Raw genomic sequence first — 18,307 nt, 5'->3', positions numbered from 1 at the left:
TTTAGATTTACAGGGACGTTGTAAAGGTAGCACATAGAGTTCCATATACCACCTCATCCTGTTCTCCCCATTGTTAGCATCTTACACGACCACGGGATATTTATCAAAACTAAGAAACCAGTGTTGGTACGTTACCATTCTCTGAACTCCTGAGTTTATCTGCATTTCATCAGTTTTTCTGCTTATGTTCCTTTTCTGTCCCGGGATCCCATCCAGGACCCACGTGGCATTCAGTTGTCATTTACACTGCTCTGCTCTCTGACAGTTCCTCAGTTTTGTTTTTCATGATCATTGAGAAGTAGTGGGCAGGTGTTTTATAGTATGTTCCCCCATCTGGGTTTGTTTGGTGTTTTTCTCATGAGTAGCCTGGGGTTATGGACTTGGGGTAAGAATCCCACAGAGGTGAGCACCCTTCTCATCATGTTGTATCTGGAGTACATGATGCCCGAGTGACGGCACTGGGTTTTGCTCACTTGACCGCTTGGTTAAGGTGATGTCTGCTGTTTCTCCACTGCTTTCCCTTTGCTTCTCTGCTCCTGGGAAGCGTGTCTCTGGTCCAGCCCATCCTCAAGTGTGTGTGGGAATTAAGCCCTGCCTTCTGTGCATGGTCTTGTGAAGCTTTGCAGGTCCTTGTCTCTCAGACGCAAGGCCCCCCAGTCCTCTCCTCCATTTTGCATGTGGAGACTGGGGAGATGGAGATTCCCACTGAGTCTGCCCTGGAGGAGGAGAGACAGGGTGCCCTGGCCTGAAGAACATCTGATCCTTATCACTTATCACCGTGAATACGTTTGACCTTTATGCTCTTGTAAAGCAGCAGGTCGGCCTTACGGTGCCTTCTAAAGGTGAGGAAACCAAGAGGGGACGGGGCTTGTCCAAGGCCAACCCAGCTGTGGCCTCCCCAGCTCGGCCTTGGGGTCAAGTGGCCCTGTCACCTGGTGAGGGGCTGTCTGACGCTTCAAGGAACCAGCTGTCCCAATCCTCCTGACTCACTGGCCCTGCTTCTCCACCCGCAGGGAGCCGGCCGTGGTGAGCAATGGGGATGCCGTGGACACAGCTTTCTCTGGGGTCCGGCACTCCAGCTGGAGACGGAAGAGCTCCCGTCGCAGTAAGTCCACTGCACCCCCCCCACCGCCCGCCCCCCAGGTCTCAGCCCCAGGAAGTTGGGGTCAGGATAGCCTCCCCTTCTCTAGGCTGAGAGAGCTGATGTGGGCTCATGCGAGCCGAGGGGTTGCCCTTGCTGCATGGCTGCTGTGGGCTTGGTGGCAGCTCTGAGGTGGACTGGCCACTGCCCACCCTTGAGAGTTGCCCCCCTTTGCCACCTGATGTGAGTCGTGATCCAGGAGTAGATCACACATTCAGCTGCTCATCTGTCCCCCCAATACTTCCAAAGCTCCTACAGCGGGCCAGGGTGATCTGGGTGGTGGGTGTACACTGGTGACCAAGACGAGGCCCTTCTGGCAGCAGAACCAGACACGTAGGCGGGCGGTTACCATGCAGAGAGCAGGTGCTAGGATGGGGAGGTGGGGTTGGGAGGCCCACGAGTCCTGAGGTAGAGAGTGAAACAGCAGGGCTCCGGGCACGAGTGTCTAGGCTGAGAGGGCAACCTGTGCTGGAGCCCAAGGGCGAGGGGATGCCTGGCACCTCGGAAGCAGTGAGCTGTGGTGTGGTGGAGGGGCGGGTCTAAGGGGTGAGCAGGGCCAGGTGAGGCTGCCATCTCCCCAGTTCCTCCCAGAGTGTGTGTGGGGTGCCCCCGGAGGCCGTGCTTTCCCAAAAGTGACAGTGAGCCATAAGAGGCCAAGGCGAAGCCATGAGACCACGTCTGCCCTTCAGTCCCATCACTGATGCTCCGAGACAAGGTGGTGGGCTGGAGGCTGTCCAGGGGAGGGAGGCTGATGGCTGGAGCCAGGGACCTGGAGAGAGGTGGGCAGGTCTGAGCCATGTGGGAGGCAGAATCTGTGTCGGTGGGGAGGGGGCGGTGAGGCTCCTATAGGGCTCTGGGGGCCCTGGGACCGCAGGGAGCAACGCAGTTAGGAACAGGGACTTCAGAGTCCATCTGGTCCTCTGTCTTCCTGGAAGGCCTGTGGGGTGAGGACAGGCTACCATCAGGGGTGGGGACTGGTTTCCCAAACCTTCGCTCTGCGGGGGCCACATGCCCCTAGAGAGGGCAGAGATTGGGCACACAGTTATGGGGGGGAGACCTCTTTAAATATTCCAGCTCAGGAGCTGCTAACATGGGCAGGATGTGCTCTCTGCCCCGCTCATAGCACACCCAGCAAAATGTTAGGGGAGTGATGTGCTCATTTGCAGAATTTTTTACCAATCAGGGCCCCGCTGGCTGAGTTTTGGGGGACTCTCCTTAACCCCACTCTCCAAATCCATTCCCCCACTCCCTGCCGTGTCCTGTGCTCATTAGATATGGCTGCCTTGCCCTCCCCCGCCTCTGGGTGGGGGGGTGACTCCTTTTGGGGTAGTCCTGGGGGCCTGGGCGGCTGAAGAGGCTTCCGGGCCCTGGGGCACAGGTGCTGGGTTTGCTTCATGCTCCCTGCAGGTGCCATCAGTCAGAGGGGCAGGCCTGCAGGTGTCGGGGCGGCAGGGGGAATGTGCCGCAGTCAGTGGGAGGGCGCCTTGGAGGGGCTGGGGAGCGGGAAGAGGCAGCGGAAGCTGCGTCCTCTTAGAGCAGTGGCAGGCTAGGGCTCCCCAGGGGCTGGGCTGCAGGATGCTGGCCCAGATGAGCCGTGGGGGTGCGGGCGGGCGGGCGGGCGAAGCTGCCAGCTGGTGCAGTCCTGCTGTCAGTCTGGCAGCCGCCCTGGGCCACCACAGCCTCCTTCGTGCTCTTTTCCTCTCCCTTCTCTCCCAGTCGACCGGTTTACTTTCCCCGCCCTGGAAGAAGATGTGATTTACGACGACGTCCCCTGCGAGAACCTGGACGCCCATCAACCCGGTAAAGCCTCTTTCAGGCGTCCCGCTTCTCTCCAGACAGAGGAGGGGTGGGAGGGGCGGCGGGAGGGCGGGGCCTGGGGAAGGTCTGTCCTTCCACTTCTTCCCCGGCCCCCACCCAGTCCATGGCCCCTCCTTCTTGCTTTCAAAAACCACGGCCGTCTTCCCGGGAGAGTCAGGAGATGGCTGAGGGCGTGGCCAGGCTGGGGCTAGGGCGGGGTTAGGGCTTCATGGGGCGGGGTTAGGGCTCCATGGGGAGGGGTTAGGGCTTCATGGGGAGGGGTTAACGCTTCAAGCGCAGGGATTAGGGCTTCAGGGGCAGACACATGCTGGGCTGTGGGTCCCCAGGCAAATCACTCACTTTTCCAAGACTCCATTCCTCCTGAAAATGGGTTAATAGTCCAGACTTGCTGAATGGTGAAGCAGAGAAAGCCTGGGAAAGCCTGGGCCCTGCTGGGGAGATTGGGGCCGCAGAGGAGAAACAGGGTGGAGGAGGGTGAGTGCTGCTGGAACTGGGCCCACATACTCACCTAGCTGGAAGGAGGACTACCCAGGGACGAGGGATATTTAATATCCGTTCACAGTAAGAGCCGTCTTTGCTTAAACACGTTTTGCCAGCTGCTCTTCATGGTTTATCTCCTGTAAATGCTTTGAAACTTTGACTTAGGGTATTACTTCCTTATTCTTCAGAGGAGGAAACTGTAGAGGCAGAGCTGGGATTCGAACCTGGGTCATTCTGACTCCAAGTCCAGTGCTCTGCCCCCCCCCAAAAGGACTTGGGTGGCATTTTATGAAAGATGAAACGCATTTGCTTCCCCTATTCAGTCAACCCTGTGAGGTTGGTAGGGCAGGGCCTATGGCTCCAGTTGACAGTCACATCAGAGAGGTTAAGCCACCAGTCCCAGATCACACAGCCAGAATTTGAATAGACATCTGCTGGACTCTGCTTTTTCTACAACACTGTTCTTCTGCCTGTCTTCAGGGGCTCCCCATCTAGTGGGGGAAACAGCCCCTGCATTTGTGGAGCTCCTGGTCTGACAGGGGCGACCGTAACCATCCTGGGGCAGCATATAGTCCAACGGGAGAGACATACAGACAACATGATGAGGCCCGACGTTCCCCAGGGGCACACTCCTGACACCTGTCCCAGGAGCAGGGCGGGTGGGCCCATGATCCACCCATCCATCTAACAAGCCCTGGAGGAGCCTGGAACCCATTCCTGCTTGTAGCTCATGTGAATCCGGGAGAGTGGGAAAGGGTGGCTGGATGAAGGTCCCAGAGCCAGGAGATCGGAGTGGCCTGAGGCCATTATTTGACCGCTTTGGGCTGTTCTCCCTCCTGAATCCAATGAAGCCACTAATCACTTGGTCACAGTCTTTACTGGGCACCCTCGAGTCCCCAGGGTGTGGAGATATGGCATGTCCTGTGCTTTACCCTGAGGTGGGCAAGAGCAGGTGGTCTGGGAGCCAGTTGAGCCTGCCGACTGAGGACCAGGACTCCTGCCCTGAGACCCCCCACTCTCTCTCGGGGCTGTGGGAGGGTTGAGTTGGCGAGGCTGGGCCCAGCCCTCAGCAGGTGCACCCCACAAGGAGCGCTGTGAACATCACACCTGCCAGGGCCCCGCACTGACCCACACGGCCTGTGGGCTCAGCCGGCGCTCAGTGTGGAGGTTGTCCACTGAGGTGCAGGCCGCACAGGCCAGTGGACCCACACAGCCTCGGGCTTTCATCCCGGCTCTGCCATTAATTAGGGCACAGCGCTCTGTGCTCTGGGCCTTGGCTTCTTCGTATGAAATCAGAATATCGTCCTGACCTCACAGGACTATGGGGAGGGTCACGCTGCAAAACTTCTGGTTAAATCTCTCTGGCCTCAGTCGATGCATCTGTAAAACTGGGCAATGCTCGCTTCCTCCTTGGGTTGTGGGGAGGATGCCGTGAGATAGTTGATGTAGAGCACTGAGTGGGTGGTGGTAAGTGCTTCAAAAGGGGAGCCATGTTCCTGAGCATTAGTGAAGCCCGTGGCCCCAGGAGACGGGGGGAGGGGGGGCAGTGGGGACCAGGCCACTGTTAGGCCTCTGAAGACTTAGGAATCTGGTGATGCTGTCTCCACTGGAGAGAGTATTTCTGGACGAGCCCAGGGGGTCGTCAGCACGGTGGTGCCTCTGTGGAAGGCAGCACGGTGAGTGGATGGAGCCCCCTCCCCGCTCACTGCCTGACTTCGGGCAAGCACACGTCTTCTCTGGGCCCCATTTTCTCATCTGTCTGATGGGAGGCGGTGATAGTTTCCGGCCCCACAGGGCTGCTGGGAGAATCTGGCATGTAGATTAGGTAGGCGGGGCCAGAAGTTAGGGGAAGTAGATGTCACGTGGTTCTTCCCCTGGGGCAGCCCCAAGAACTGGGCTCTGCCCCTTGACTCACGCACGGGTTGTGGGGCCTCCACTGCAGTAATAGGACAGTCAGCCCAGCCTTGTGAAGGTCACAGCCTGGTCACCAGCTGCTCTACTCCCTGCAGGTGTTAGTCACTATCATCTTTTGCTGAAAAATAACCCCATGCTTCCTCCTGATCCTGGGACCTGAGTCTCCAGCTAAGCCCCAGTGTGTCTGTTTTGCTCTTTGGCTGAAAATCTTCCCCGACCCCTCACCCGCCCGGCTTTCCCGTGCGGGGGAGGTGGAGGCTTGGGGTCAGTGTGGAGACCTTCAAGCCCACCCAGAGCCCCCGCGAGTAAGGATCAGCTGCTCTTTGGTGAGCGCCTGCCATGTGCCAGGCTCTTGGCTAAGAGCTTTCTGTGCAAATATTATATTTACTCCACCTTTCAGCTTATTATCCCCATTTTGTAGAGAGGGCTCCAATAACCAAAGTTCTCTGCTCTTTAGAACGCGTGGTTTCTGAGCAGATTTTTTTTTTTTAAACGCTTCTCAGTGCCATATTTTGTCTGTGTTAACGAAAAGCATTTTCACCTTCGTGCACTTTTTTGGAGTCTGCCCTTACTTTTGTGAGGCCTGCAGTTCAGTTATTCTCCAGGTAACAGCCCAGGAAGTGAAGCTCAGAGGTGAAGGTGAGGCCGAGAGCTCCCAGAGGTAGAGCTGGGGCCAGGGCTGGGACCCTGTGTTCTTGGCCCGGGAAACTGGCTTTCCCACCTCAGTCTAGAAACAGCATCTCAAACCCGAGTTGACAGGGACCCCCAAGAGTGCCCGGCCCTGGTGGCACCTGTCCCTCCAGGCCAGTGGACTGTCAGGTCTCTGTCCCCCAGTTTCCCGTTCAAGGCATTTCCTGTGGGGCCGGGGAAGAAAAGGGAACATTCCTGGACGCTGGGCCAGGCGCGCCCCCTACTGGACCATCATGGACCCTCACGGGGAACTCAGATTTGGGGTGAGGGATCTGAGTCATTCAATGCCCCGGACCATCTTCATTTTCCCCCCTAGCATGCTGAGGCCAGAGCTGAGGGCCTGAGTCAGGGCTTGGTCTTAGAGCTTCTCTTTTCCTCTAAAAAATGCCACAGAAGGGCTTCCCCGGTGGCGCAGTGGTTGAGAGTCCACCTGCCGATGCAGGGGACACGGGTTCGTGCCCCGGTCCGGCAAGATCCCACATGCGGCGGAGCTGCTGGGCCCGTGAGCCACGGCCGCTGAGCCTGCGCGTCCGGAGGCCTGTGCTCCGCAACAGGAGAGGCCACAACAGTGAGAGGCCCGTGTACTGCAAAAAAAAAAAAAAAAAGAAAAAAAAGAAAAAGCCACAGAAGCCCCAAATGAGCATTCCGATCCTAGCAAGGTGATGTGGATAGGGGAAGTTGTTGAGCAGGTTGTGTGCCAGGCACATTTCTTGTGCTTCTCTGCATTTTTCACGTCCTCCTCACTCTGCGGGGTGGATGTCGTATTCTCACTGCCTCCTGCTTATGGACCAGGACGTGGAGCTGAAGGTCCACCTTGACACACGCCCCCACCTGCCCGCCTGGGTTCAGAAATTGGGGCTGGTGGGCTTGGCCTCAGGGCCTCAGCTCACCAGCCCTGTCTCTTGGCCAGCAGGGGCAGAGAGGAAGCTGCTCTACGAGGATGTGCGCCGGGACGGGGCACCCCGGGAGACGGAGGACCTAGGCTGGAGCTCCAGTGAGTTTGAGAGCTACAGCGAGGACTCCGGGGAGGAGGCCAAGCCGGAGGCGGAACCCGCCAAGCACCGAGTGTCCTTCCAGCCCAAGGTGAGGGGGAAGGCGTCTCTCACCCCAGCCAAGGCACCTGCGAGTGGGGTGGTGAGGGCCAGGCCTGAGACTCGTACCTAAACCTCAGTGATTCCCAGGGATATATGGTGAGAGAGGGAGAAGTGGCCCATGTAATCCCGAGACAGGAAGTGACCCACCCGCGTTGCTGATTGGCTGTGGAGAGCCCTAAACCTAGGATGGGCGTGGTTAGTGCCTGGCACAGGTGTTGCCCCTGCTCCAGGCCTGTGGCAGACCCGGCAATTGATGACGATGCTCACGGGCTCAGATCTGGCTTCAGAATCCTCCTGAACACAGTGCTTGGGCGGCCTAGCTAAGTGATTACAGTGGACACATGGATCAAGTCAGCTTGATCTCCCTGCCTCACAGCATGCTTCTCAGATCGATCTGAGACCCCCACAACCCTCTGCTCTGGGGAGGTGAGCAAGCGGGCTAAGTCAGAGGCGCCCGGGAGGCTTCTTTCCAGAGCCTTTCAAGGGGCCATCCATGCGTTGATTGCTTCCAGTGTTTCTGCCTGGAACAGAGTTCATTCTGCTGATTTCATGGAAGGAGGCACGGAAGCCAAGAGGAGGATGGATTGTTTGGTTCCTCCTTTGCTGTGACAGCCTTGCCTGTCCCATGTGTTCTCTAGAAGCCACCAGAAGGCAGGTTCTATCCATGCCGAGATTTGGGATTGAATGGGAGCAGCCTCTTAGAGACAGGCCCTGCCCGACCAGAGGTGACTGGGTCTCTGTAAGGGTCCTTTTGAAAAGACACAGGCAGGCAAGTGGGCTCAACCTGTCAGCGAGTCCTGCCTGCAGGCGGGGCAGGGACCAGGCAGGGGCCCCAGGCCCAGGCTGGATTACAGGGGCCTCCAACTCCCAAGTTTTTCTGAGTGCCTCCTGCCCCTTTCTGAGTTTGGGGATCCCTTCTGGGAGAGGGGCACAGGCCAGAGCAGCGCCTACGCCTAAGAGTCTTCAGACAGACTTTACTCAGATGAAGGAAGCCTGGGGGCTGAGCAGGTCTCTCCTGAACCCCTGCTCTCCTCTCGGCTGGGCCCCCATGGGCGGCGCCACGGAAAACAGCCTTGACCTCCTGCTAGCAAAAAAAGTTAAGCATCTCTGACACCTACTCTGTGCCCAGTCCACATGTTAGGGTGTGAGTTGGGGTATAGGGAGACCGGAAGACCCAGCCCAAGCTTGGGGAACCTTTGTGGTCTAGGAGGAGACACCGAATATGAAACGCTTTGTCAGAAATGAAGAAAACATGCCTTTCTGTGAACACAAGCCCGTGTACGTATGGCCGCCTGCCCGACACAGGTGGGATTTGATGGGCCTAATCACAGGAGGCTTCCTTCAAAGAGAGGCGGGTTGGGAGCTGGGGTGCAGAAGCCAGAGGAGATGGGAAAGGTGTCCCCAGTTGGAGGAATGACCCAGGCAAAAGCCCAGGAACAGGCCTCTTCCTGCTTCTGTCCTTAGAAGGGGCAGCATGCTCTAGTTTAGGGGAGAGAGGGGGCTTTGGTTATGAAGGCGCCACACGCCCTGGGTAGCCTCTGCATAGCGGGGGCGGGACTCATGTGTCCCAGCCCTCCTCTGGAGGGTGTGAGCAGGTGGGACTCCAGGCCTGGGCCAGCCCTTGTTCTCAGCCTCTGACTGTCCCACTTAATCTCCCACGGCCACTTCCCCAGCCCCGTGCCTTCTTGCTGGGGACCAAGAGGGAACTGTCAGCACCTCTCAGGGCAGGACGCGTGGGGATGCTGAGTTTGGGCTCTCCCATGGTGGTCCTCAGACTTGCACAGGCATCAGGATCACGTGGGTAGTTGGTTGAAATCGCAGATGTCGTGGCCTCGCTCCCAGGTTCGGGGTTTGGGTGGGGCCTGGCAATCTGCTTTTTAACAGCGCTCTGTCCTCCAGGGATGCAAGGGCCCCACAGAGCACTCTGAGAAATGCTGGGCGGGCCCTCACCTTGGCCTGGCCCCAGGGGTGGGGGTCTCTGGGGGCTGCCCCTGGGCTTGTGTCCCGCACACCCTCAAGCTGGGGGCTTGGGACTCTTCCTCAGCAGACAGACGACGTGCAGAGTTCTTGGAATTTCTGACCATGAGGACTTTTCTCCGGCCATGGGCCCAGGCCCGCCTGTTCCCTGAACAGCAGGCTTCCAGGGATTGTAGGGGGGTATTTCTTCTGACACCCACCTCTGCCTGGGAACTGCCCCACCACAGCCCCACCTGCAGGGCTTTGCTCTCCTGAGCTGCTTGGGGCGCATCTGCTCCTATGCGTCGTGCTGCAGCCGCTGCATGTTTCCGGTGCCGCCGCTGCTTGCCTGTATGTAGTTTGTGCTGTGGCGCGTCAGGCAGCAGAGATCTGGGCAGAGTCGGGTCCTGTCCTTAGAGTCTAACAGGAGCCTGGTACCCTGTGCAGCTGCAAAAGAACTAGTGGAGCCCCTCCTGTAGGTGTCTGGCCAAGCCAGCCCTCAGTGGGCTGATTTTTGCCAAAGAAAATGACCGAGGCTCTGCAGAGGGACCTCCTTAGGAGCCCTTGACCCAGATGTGACCGGGAGCCTGATCCTGATTAATGAGGGCCTGCTGGTTGCCCCCCATGGTCAGTGGGAGGTTTTTACTTTTTTTTCCCAGCTGTGAAACGGGCTCCACTGAACCTGTCCACTTTCTGATTGTGATCTCTTCGTAATGAAGGTGACCGTGATCCAGTTGGCCAGGGGCCTGGGCAGCAATGCCAGCTCTGACCTCAGCTGGTTGACTCTGATCTGGCTAATTCTGCAGTTCACCTTCGAATCTAGTTCTTCGGACCCTGAGAGAGGCAGAGGCCCAGGTCCTTTATGATTTATCATGTCAGTCTTATTTATAGATGAAACAGGACTCCAGTTTTCTGGGGAGTCTGAGTAACTCTCAGAAGGATCCCTGTCCTGCTACTTCTTTGTATAACGATAGTGAATATTTGCCCAGTGTGGTACAGCTGACAGAGCAGTTTCATTTATTGTTCCTAATACCCTAGAGTGGTTGGTATTACTTGCTTTAAGAGTCTCATTTTGTTGATCAGAGAACCTAAGTGACAGAAGCTCAGAGAGGTTAAATGATGTGGTGAGGGCCACACAGCAAGTAGGTGGTAGAACCGTAGCTCAACATCACATAGGATTGGAAAGGAAGTACCTTGTCCATCCGTTCATCCCTCCATCCGTCCATCCATCCATCCATCCATCCATCCAGTCAACTGTCCATCCATTCAACAAATACTGAGCGTTTATTATTTGAAAGATAGTCTAATATCTAAAAAAGCTTCCATTTTTTTGAACACTCACTGAGCTCTGGGGTTTACATGCTTTGTCCATTTCACCTTCTCAGTGATACTATGAGGTAGTTATTATTATGGCTACTTTACCAGCGAGGAAGCTGTCACTCAGAGAGGGAAGGAGACTTTTCCAGCTAGTACGCGGGGAGCAGTGCTTTGAATGTAGGCCCACCTGCCTCTAAGCTCGTGCTTTTTATTCCTCTGCTTGTCTACTTTTCTACAAGTAATCCCAGTCATGGTCTTCTCTATATTTTACCAAATGTCACAATTGCTCCTACAGTTCATGCATTTGAATGTCTGTCTGTGTGTCCATTTATCTGTCCGTCTTCCCAGATAGTATGTAAGCCAGCCACCTACCCCTCCATCCAGTTGCCCGCCCATCATCCCTCCCTCCCTCTGTTCCTCCAGTGGTGTGCTCGAGCCAGCTCAAACTAGCTCACAAGAACCCAAGAACCAATTGTGCACATCCCTTTCCAACTTCACACTCAGTGATGTCACATTGGTAGTCTGAAATTGGCTGTGGTGGGCGTGTCCACGCCGTGGAAATACTACAAGGCAGGGCTCTTTTTCCTGGAGAACCACTCGTTGAATATTTACCAGCACAGCACTGCTTCCAACCATCCACGTTTTTATTAATTCATCTGACTGTCTCTTCATCCCTCTACCCATTTGCCATCTGTACAGTCATCCAACTAAATGTATCCATTTGCTCACCCATCCATCCACTTATCTGTCTATCCATCCATCTATGAGCCTGTCCATCTACCCATCCGTCTATTGTCCATCCAACCATCCACCCCTCTCTGCATTCACCCACCTTTCTGCATTTGCCCACTCATCCATTTATCCCCTTGCCCACCCATTCCACCCATCCGTCCACCTGCCATTCATCCATCTCGGAAACTTGCCAAGAGCCTCTTATGTCGAGAGCCGCATGCTGGGCTCCTGGGATGGGGAGATGACCGAGACACAGTCCTTGTCCTCTGAGCACTGGGAGGGGGCCTGGGCTGTTCCCCTCCCACCTCTGCTCCCCCACAGCTGCAGAGACCCAGCCCCCAACTGCTTGGCATATTGGGGTTGGATGCTGCTGGAGCTCATTCCAGGCAGGGGCCTGGTGGTCCCCAGGTGCCCAATCCCACCCGCCCCGGGTTGTCTATCCACCACCTCACCTGAGTCTCCTTTTTACTCTGTTGCCGGTGTTTTGTCTCCTGCCCTCCCCGCCTGCTTCTCTCACCTGCTGTCCTTCTGCCTGGCTGCTTGGGGGCTCCAGCTTTCTCCAGACCTGACTAGGCTAAAGGAGCGATGCGCCAGGACTAAGAGAGACATCTTGGCTTTAAGAGTTGGGGGGAGAGACATGCAGGAGCTGAAGCACAAGTACGATTATAAGGTATTGTCTGTCTGTCCCTCCAAGTCCTGGGGGCTCCCGGGGCCTTTCCTGCTGCTTCTGGGGCCGCAGGGGCGGGGCTGAGTCCCGGAGCTGCCTCGAGCCCTGGAACTTGGTGGCATCTTTCGTTGGCTTCGCGGGCTGATGCCAAAGGCTGGCTCGCTCCTGTCCATGTCCTCGCCTCTCTTTCTTCCCACCATCAACTGACACCTTAACCGTCGATAAGAATTCCTGTGTGGGCTCTCAAATTTTAGGGCCCTCAGAATCACCCGAGTGCTTTGAAAAATGCAGATTCCTGAGCTCCACCCCCAGAGAAGCTGATTCTACAGGTCTGGGCCGAGGCCTAGGAATCTATGAATTTGGTAACTATGGCAGGCGGGTTTGGGTTACACTTTGTTGGTGACATTGGACGTTCCTCTGCCTTGGAGCTGTTCAGAGAGGTCCGGGGTAAGGAGGCCAGTAGGAGAAACCGCAGTGCCTTCTTCTCAGATGGGACTCCGACCTCTGCATAAGGATGATGATATGGACAGCAGTAGTTTCCATTCATTGAGCACCTACTGTGTGCTGTGGGCTTTGGAGGCCTGCAGGCCTGGATTTGAATGCCAGCCCCACCACCTCCTCGCTGTGTGATCCTGGGCAGGCCTCTTGACCTCTCTGAGCTTCAGTTTCCTTGCCTGTGAAATGGCAGCATGAACAGTACCAGCCCCCAGGGTGGATGTGAGCTCAGAACCGTCAGGTGCTTAGGGCAGCGCCGGGCACAGCCTAAGAGTTCAGTGGATGGTGACCATTACTACCTGTGTGCCTGACCGTTTTCTCCCTGAGACGCCCTAGCAGGCCGCTGTCTTACTGCTGTCATTCAGCGTTAGTAAGGCCAGCAAGTGAGGCAACTGGCTGGTGGCCACACCAGCGGCCAGCGGCAGAACTGGGGTTCAAGCCTCGGTCTGTGCAAGCCAGAGCCTGCCCGCCCTCTATCCTGTAGCCCTGCCCATTTCCTCAGAACCGGAGGCCTCTCTGGAGGAGGCGGAGAGACCCTTTACAGTTTGCAAGACCCTTATACGGACACCCTCTGAGAGCCCTGTGACTGGAGGTGGGGGCAGATTTAACTTCTTAGGAAGCTGCGGCCCAGGGAGGAGCAGGGAGCACGTGGAGGGCGGCGTCGAGACCAGGGTGCTTTCCCCAGCCCGGCCCCTGAGTCGGCCCCCAGATCGGGCTCTGTCCTCAGTGCTGTGAGCCAGTGGAGGTGGCAGGTTGGCCCAGGGACGCCTTCCAGGTGCTCACCTGTTGCTCTTTTTTGGCCCAGGAAGGGTCTCTGATGGTTCCCCCAAAGACCACTTTGGGGGTTCCTAGGACAACCCCCCTGACGGCTTTCTGCTGAGACAGGAACTGGGCTCCAGGACAGAGGTTTCCACTGTGGGGGTTATGACCCCCTCAGAGGAGGGTGAGCATCTTCGTACGGTTTCCGGGGTCTGGGGTCGAATGTCCCTCTCATTAGATTCTCACAGGTGTTTATGACAGCCCCACCCACCTCTCCGAAAGGCCAAGAACTGCTGCTCTAGAATCATACCATTGAGAGGCAGGGAGGGGCCCGGGACTTCCCTTTCCCCTGCTGGCTGTTGGCTGTTTCCAGAAAGTCATCTTGTTCCTGAAAAGTTACCACCCTGCCCCCAGCCTCAGCGCCCACTCAGTGTTCGGCAAGCCTTCCTGACCCAGACCCTTGAGAAGTGCCCGGGCCCTTATGCTGGGGACCAGGGCGGGTGTTTGGAGGAAGGTGATAGAGAGAGCAGAGACCAGGGACCCCCAGATGAGTGCTTCCCACCTTTAGCAGAGAGCTTCAGGGAGAAGGGGCTTTCCTAGAACTGTACCGTCCATTATGATAGCCACCCAGCTCTTTACATCTAAGTTAATTAAAATTAAAGATCACCAGGACTCGGGGTGCTCAGTCACACCCGCCAGCTCTCAGGTGCCCAGTGGCGACGTGTGGCTGGCCGTTGCTACGTTGGACAGCGCAGACAGGGAACATTTCCAACCCTGTGGAAACTTCTAGCACTGGCTGTACGTCAGGGAAGCTTCCAGGACTGGGCCGGGGGCTGAGGGGACAAAGCAGTGAGTTAGGGGACGGCAGCTCTGTTTGCAGGCCCAAGGTGCCGCTTCCCCGTCCTGGGCCTGCCTCCGCCCGCGCCCTGTGTCTGCTTCGCTTGCTGCGCCTGTGCCCACGGGTCCTCCCCACCTGAGGGAAGCTGCGCCCGGCTCCGTGGAGGCAGCAGCCTCCCCCTTGTTCCTGGGCAGAGGCTTAGTAAGAAACCCGGCTATTTGGTGGGGCCGGGGTTCCACTGATGGGATGGGGTTGCTCCCCTCCTTTTATACTTGCTCCTAAAGTAAGCTTGGGCATCTGTGCAGCTCCTTTTACTGTCCAGCGTGCTTTCCCAGACCCTGTTTAGTCCTCACAGGCTCTGGCGGGTCTCAGGGAGGAAACTGAGGCTCAGTGAGGTTAAGGGTCTTGTCCAGAGTCACGCGGGTGGGGAGCGGTAGGGCTGGGATCTGAACCAGGCCTAGGACTCCAGGCCTCCAGACTTTTCCCCAGTGTCACACCATGTCCTTAATTTGACACCCAAGGGGAAAAAATTGGGTTAGTAAAGAGGGTTCCCCCTGGAAGGTCCCCCAGGGCATGAATGCCCTTCCAGCCCTTCCCAGGAGGTCTCGGGGTGGCACTGCCCTGCTGTCTTTCTTGGCCTCTGCTGCCACCTCCCTGGGAGGCAGTGGGCTCCGGGGTCCTCATGTTTGTAGCCCCGGCCGGGAGGCCTGGATAGGGCCGGTGGCCCTTGGTGGCAGATGTCGCAAGGCCTCCTTCCGCTTCTCTGATGAGCCCCCCTGCCTTTGCTCAGATGACCCAGCTCATGAAGGCCGCCAAGAGCGGGACCAAGGACGGGCTGGAGAAGACGAGGATCGCAGTCATGCGCAAAGTGTCCTTTCTGCACAGGAAGGACGTCCTCGGTGAGGAGCTGCGGGCCGGGCCAGGGGCGGGCTCAATCTCGGCAGGGGTGGGTGGGCGAGGTCACTGGGTGTCCGGGCTCCTCTGGCGGTGGGGTTTGGGGACTGATCCCCAAATGTGCCAGCTTGTGTCCCGGCCTGTGGCAGGTGGACCCCATCTCTTCCGGGAAATGTGGGCCTCTCCCTTCAGCATCCCTGCCCTGGTCTCTGTCGTGGCCTCCTTGGCCTCTTGCCTCCCATGCTCACCTGACCTCATCTTTGAACGCGCCTGTTCATTCCCTTCTTTATCCATGCACCTGTTTCTCCACCAGCCGACATTTATTGAGAACCTACTAAGTGCCATGCCCCGTGCTGGGTGCAGGGACACCAAGATGAGTCAGGCAGTATTGCCTGCAGGAGCACGTGGGACAGTACGGAGACAGGCATGCAAACAGGAAATGACCAGCCGCATGGTGGGCTGCCACGGTGGGAGCGTGGGGGAAGTGAGCGTGGAATGCGCGAATGAAAGGTCAGGGAAGGGCTGAGAGCAGAAGGAGAAGGGGACCCAGGTCCATCAGGCCAGGGAACGGGGCAGGGAGTGGGTGCTCTGGGCAGAGGAGCCAGCATGTCAACGGTCCGGAGGTGGGAAGGTATGAGACGTTCAAGAAGTGATTTTCACGATGGTCATCGTTTATGGAGTGTCTGTTGTGTGCCAGGCACTCTCTGAAGAGCTTTACAGTTTCTCATTTAATACTTATAAACACCAGACAGGGACAGAGGACTGTCTTGTTCCCATTTGGAGATGGGGGAACAGGCACAGAGTGGTTCAGTGTCTCGCCTGGGGACACACAGGCGTGGAGGGGACGGAAGAGGCTTCCTCTGGCTGGAGTGAGGGCAGGGGTGAGAGATCAGGGCCCCGTTAGCACAGGCATTCAAGCCAGGGAGGACTTTGAGGCTCTGCACCCTCTTGAAATCTATGTATTTTCCCCTCTCTGTGCCTCAGTTTCCTCATCTGTACAATGGGGCTAATCTGGCATCTGTCTCAGGGGGCTTTGGTGAGGATGACCGAGTAGTAGTACATGGAAAGAGCCCAGCACAGCTCCTGACCCCTGTGTGGCAGGTGTTATTCCCGGTGGCAGCCACAAAAAGGAGGTGTTTGGTGCTGGGACAGCATCTTGCTGATCTGGATCTGATCCTGGTTCCACGGCCTCCTGGCTGTGTGACCTTGCCCACTTCTTCCCCTCTTGGACTGCCAGGTTCCTCGTCTGTGAAGCGGGTTTAATTAACCCCACCACTGCATATACTTGATTCAGCGCCAAACTTTTGGGGAAGCCCTACCCCCCGACGAGGGAGGGGACGATGGGCTGAGGAGCCATTCCGAACTTGGAGTGGCCTGGAGAACGGACAGGCTGGACATGCTGGCTGGCTGGGAACTCTTCCTGGTCACCCTCCCTATCCCCAGGCCAGCCGGGCGGCCAGCAGGCTCCCTCCCCACCCTGCCTGTTAGCCTGGAGCCTTTCCTAAAGCGACCCTCCCACCAGAGGCGTTATTAATAGCCACGGCAAGGCTCGAATCACCGGCCAAGAATGTTACCCAGTGGCGCATGGGGGAAGAGGAAGCCACGGGGCCAGCGGCTGGGGTGGGTGCGGAGTGATGCCCGGGGTGCCATGTGGGCCAGGCAGGAGGGCCGCCACCACCCCGACCCCCATACTGTCATCCACTGTCCTTCCTCCTCCTCCTCTTCTGTCTCCTGCTCAGGTAAGGCCCGTCTGCGTGTCCCTGTTCCCTCGGCCCCCGGGAGCCACCGCCACTTCTCTCTTCCCAGCTTCCCCTTAGCACCCGCTTCCTGCTGCCTGCGGCTGCCGGCACCGGGTTTCAGGGCCGCAAGCAGCGGGGTCCCGTCTCCCTGTGCCTGTGCCTGGAGCTCGTGGGGCGGGAGCCCTGCGAGGCCGGGTTACTGCGCTCCGCCTGACCTCCGCTCTCTCCACCCCGGCCTCTGTCTGTCTCGATCTGTCCTCTGAGGTCTACCCCGACTCATGTCTGCGTTCCCCTATTGGACAGCAGCTGGACTTTTTCCCCATTGGGTCTCTTTTTTTGAAAGATGAAAACACAAAGCCAAACAGCCCTGCTCTTCTCGGGGTTAACTTTCTTCCCCCTTTTTGGCAACCAGAAGAAAACTATTTTTAGTGTCTAGTGATGGGGACATGGGCGGCCTGGCCTTTGCCAGCCCAGGAGCGGGCGGGCCTGAGCGGGGACAGAGACTCCTGGCAGGGTGGATTCTGAGAGCCGAGCCCCTGCTGCGTGTTGCTTCCTACTCCCTTGCTCCATCCCTCCCTCACTTCTATTTCCGGGTGGACTGTTCTAGCAGAGTATAGCCAGGAGGCCAGTGAGTAGGCCCTAATCCTCTGTGGCCCCAGGAGCCGTTATCCCAGGACCCCGGTCTGTGGGGGGGAGGGTGGTTTCCAGCTCCTGGAGTTTGAGCAGGTGTGTCATCCTTGCCTTGCATGTGTCACCAGCCCATCTCACTTTCCAGGTGACTCGGAGGAGGAGGACATGGGGCTCCTGGAGGTCAGCGTTACGGACATCAAGCCCCCAGCCCCGGAGCTGGGCCCCATGCCAGACGGCCTGAGCCCACAGCAGGTTTGTGGGAGGAGCGGGGTGTCTTCAGGGGGAGGGATGGTGGGGACCCCAGCCTGCTACCTGGGACCATGCAGGTCTGGGTCTGGAAGGGGAGTTGATGATCAGGGGGCCCTTGACAGAGCCCCAGCTGGGTGGGGGACCTTCTGGGGTCTCTTCTCGACCTGCTGCACAGACTTTCCAAATTGGACCCTGCAGGTTCCATGCCATCATCCTGGGTGGCGGTGGGGCTGCATGTGGAGGTCTTGCTTCCCAGCCCTGTGGCAGCCAGAGTAGCTCCTGTGTAACTGGGTCAAACGAAGGTGTTTGAACAAAGGGCCCGCAGTCCCTTTCTGGGAAGCATCGAGCTAATCCAGTTCAGGGAGGAACCCTGGAGGTGCCTGGCCCCCCTCCCCCAATCCACCCACCTGTCATCAGTTCGGACCCCAGAGTCACCGCAGGCATCCCAGGAGCGGGGCTCTTCGGGCGATGTCTTCCTTCTCCAGAAGTGTCACATTGAGATCGGGGTGGCTGTGCTCTGGGACCTTCCTCGGCAGAGTCAGGTTTGAATTTTTCCCTGCTGGGGTTTTCTTAGCCATGAGGCAGAGGGAGAGACCCCTGCCTCCCTCTGGTCATGAGGGCTCTGAGCAAGACATGTCGGGGAAGCAAATGCAATGAGGGGGTTGGCCGGTTTGGAGTTGGCAGGAAATCATGATGATGGGCCCCTTTTGAAAATCGGAGATACGGCCACACCTCTCGTCTTGGGAGTCCATCCGCCTCCTTCCTTCCTTCTTTCTCCTGCCTGGCCCCTGGCAACACTGAGGTGGTGACCCCCCTGCTCCCTCCCCTATGCAGTGAGTCACTGTCAGAGCCGTCAGAGCTCAGAGCCAGGCAGAACCCCGGGTTTCCAGCTCA

General features: G+C 57.6%; 1 protein-coding gene across 10 annotated transcripts in view; it reads left to right on the top strand.

Annotated features, from left to right (window-relative positions):
- ARHGEF10L (Rho guanine nucleotide exchange factor 10 like) overlaps positions 1-18,307 on the top strand; it is a 178,611-nt gene that overhangs the window by 69,533 nt on the left and 90,771 nt on the right. For 9 of the 10 annotated variants that reach the window (XM_029228733.1, XM_029228729.1, XM_029228723.1 and 6 more), the window contains 5 exons: positions 1,014-1,105; positions 2,858-2,941; positions 6,954-7,126; positions 14,692-14,800; positions 17,310-17,416. In XM_029228733.1, the coding sequence (XP_029084566.1) occupies positions 1,014-1,105; positions 2,858-2,941; positions 6,954-7,126; positions 14,692-14,800; positions 17,310-17,416 (565 nt within the window). The remainder of the gene's footprint in view (positions 1-1,013; positions 1,106-2,857; positions 2,942-6,953; positions 7,127-14,691; positions 14,801-17,309; positions 17,417-18,307) is intronic. The other variant, XM_029228728.1, reaches the window with a different exon arrangement.

The sequence above is a fragment of the Monodon monoceros genome, unplaced genomic scaffold (assembly GCF_005190385.1).
Source record: "Monodon monoceros isolate NGI ecotype Baffin Bay Population unplaced genomic scaffold, NGI_Narwhal_1 Super_Scaffold_18, whole genome shotgun sequence".
NCBI classification, from domain to species: Eukaryota; Metazoa; Chordata; class Mammalia; order Artiodactyla; family Monodontidae; genus Monodon; species Monodon monoceros.
Note: the sequence above shows the minus strand (reverse complement) of the source record. Positions and strands in the feature narration are given on the sequence as shown.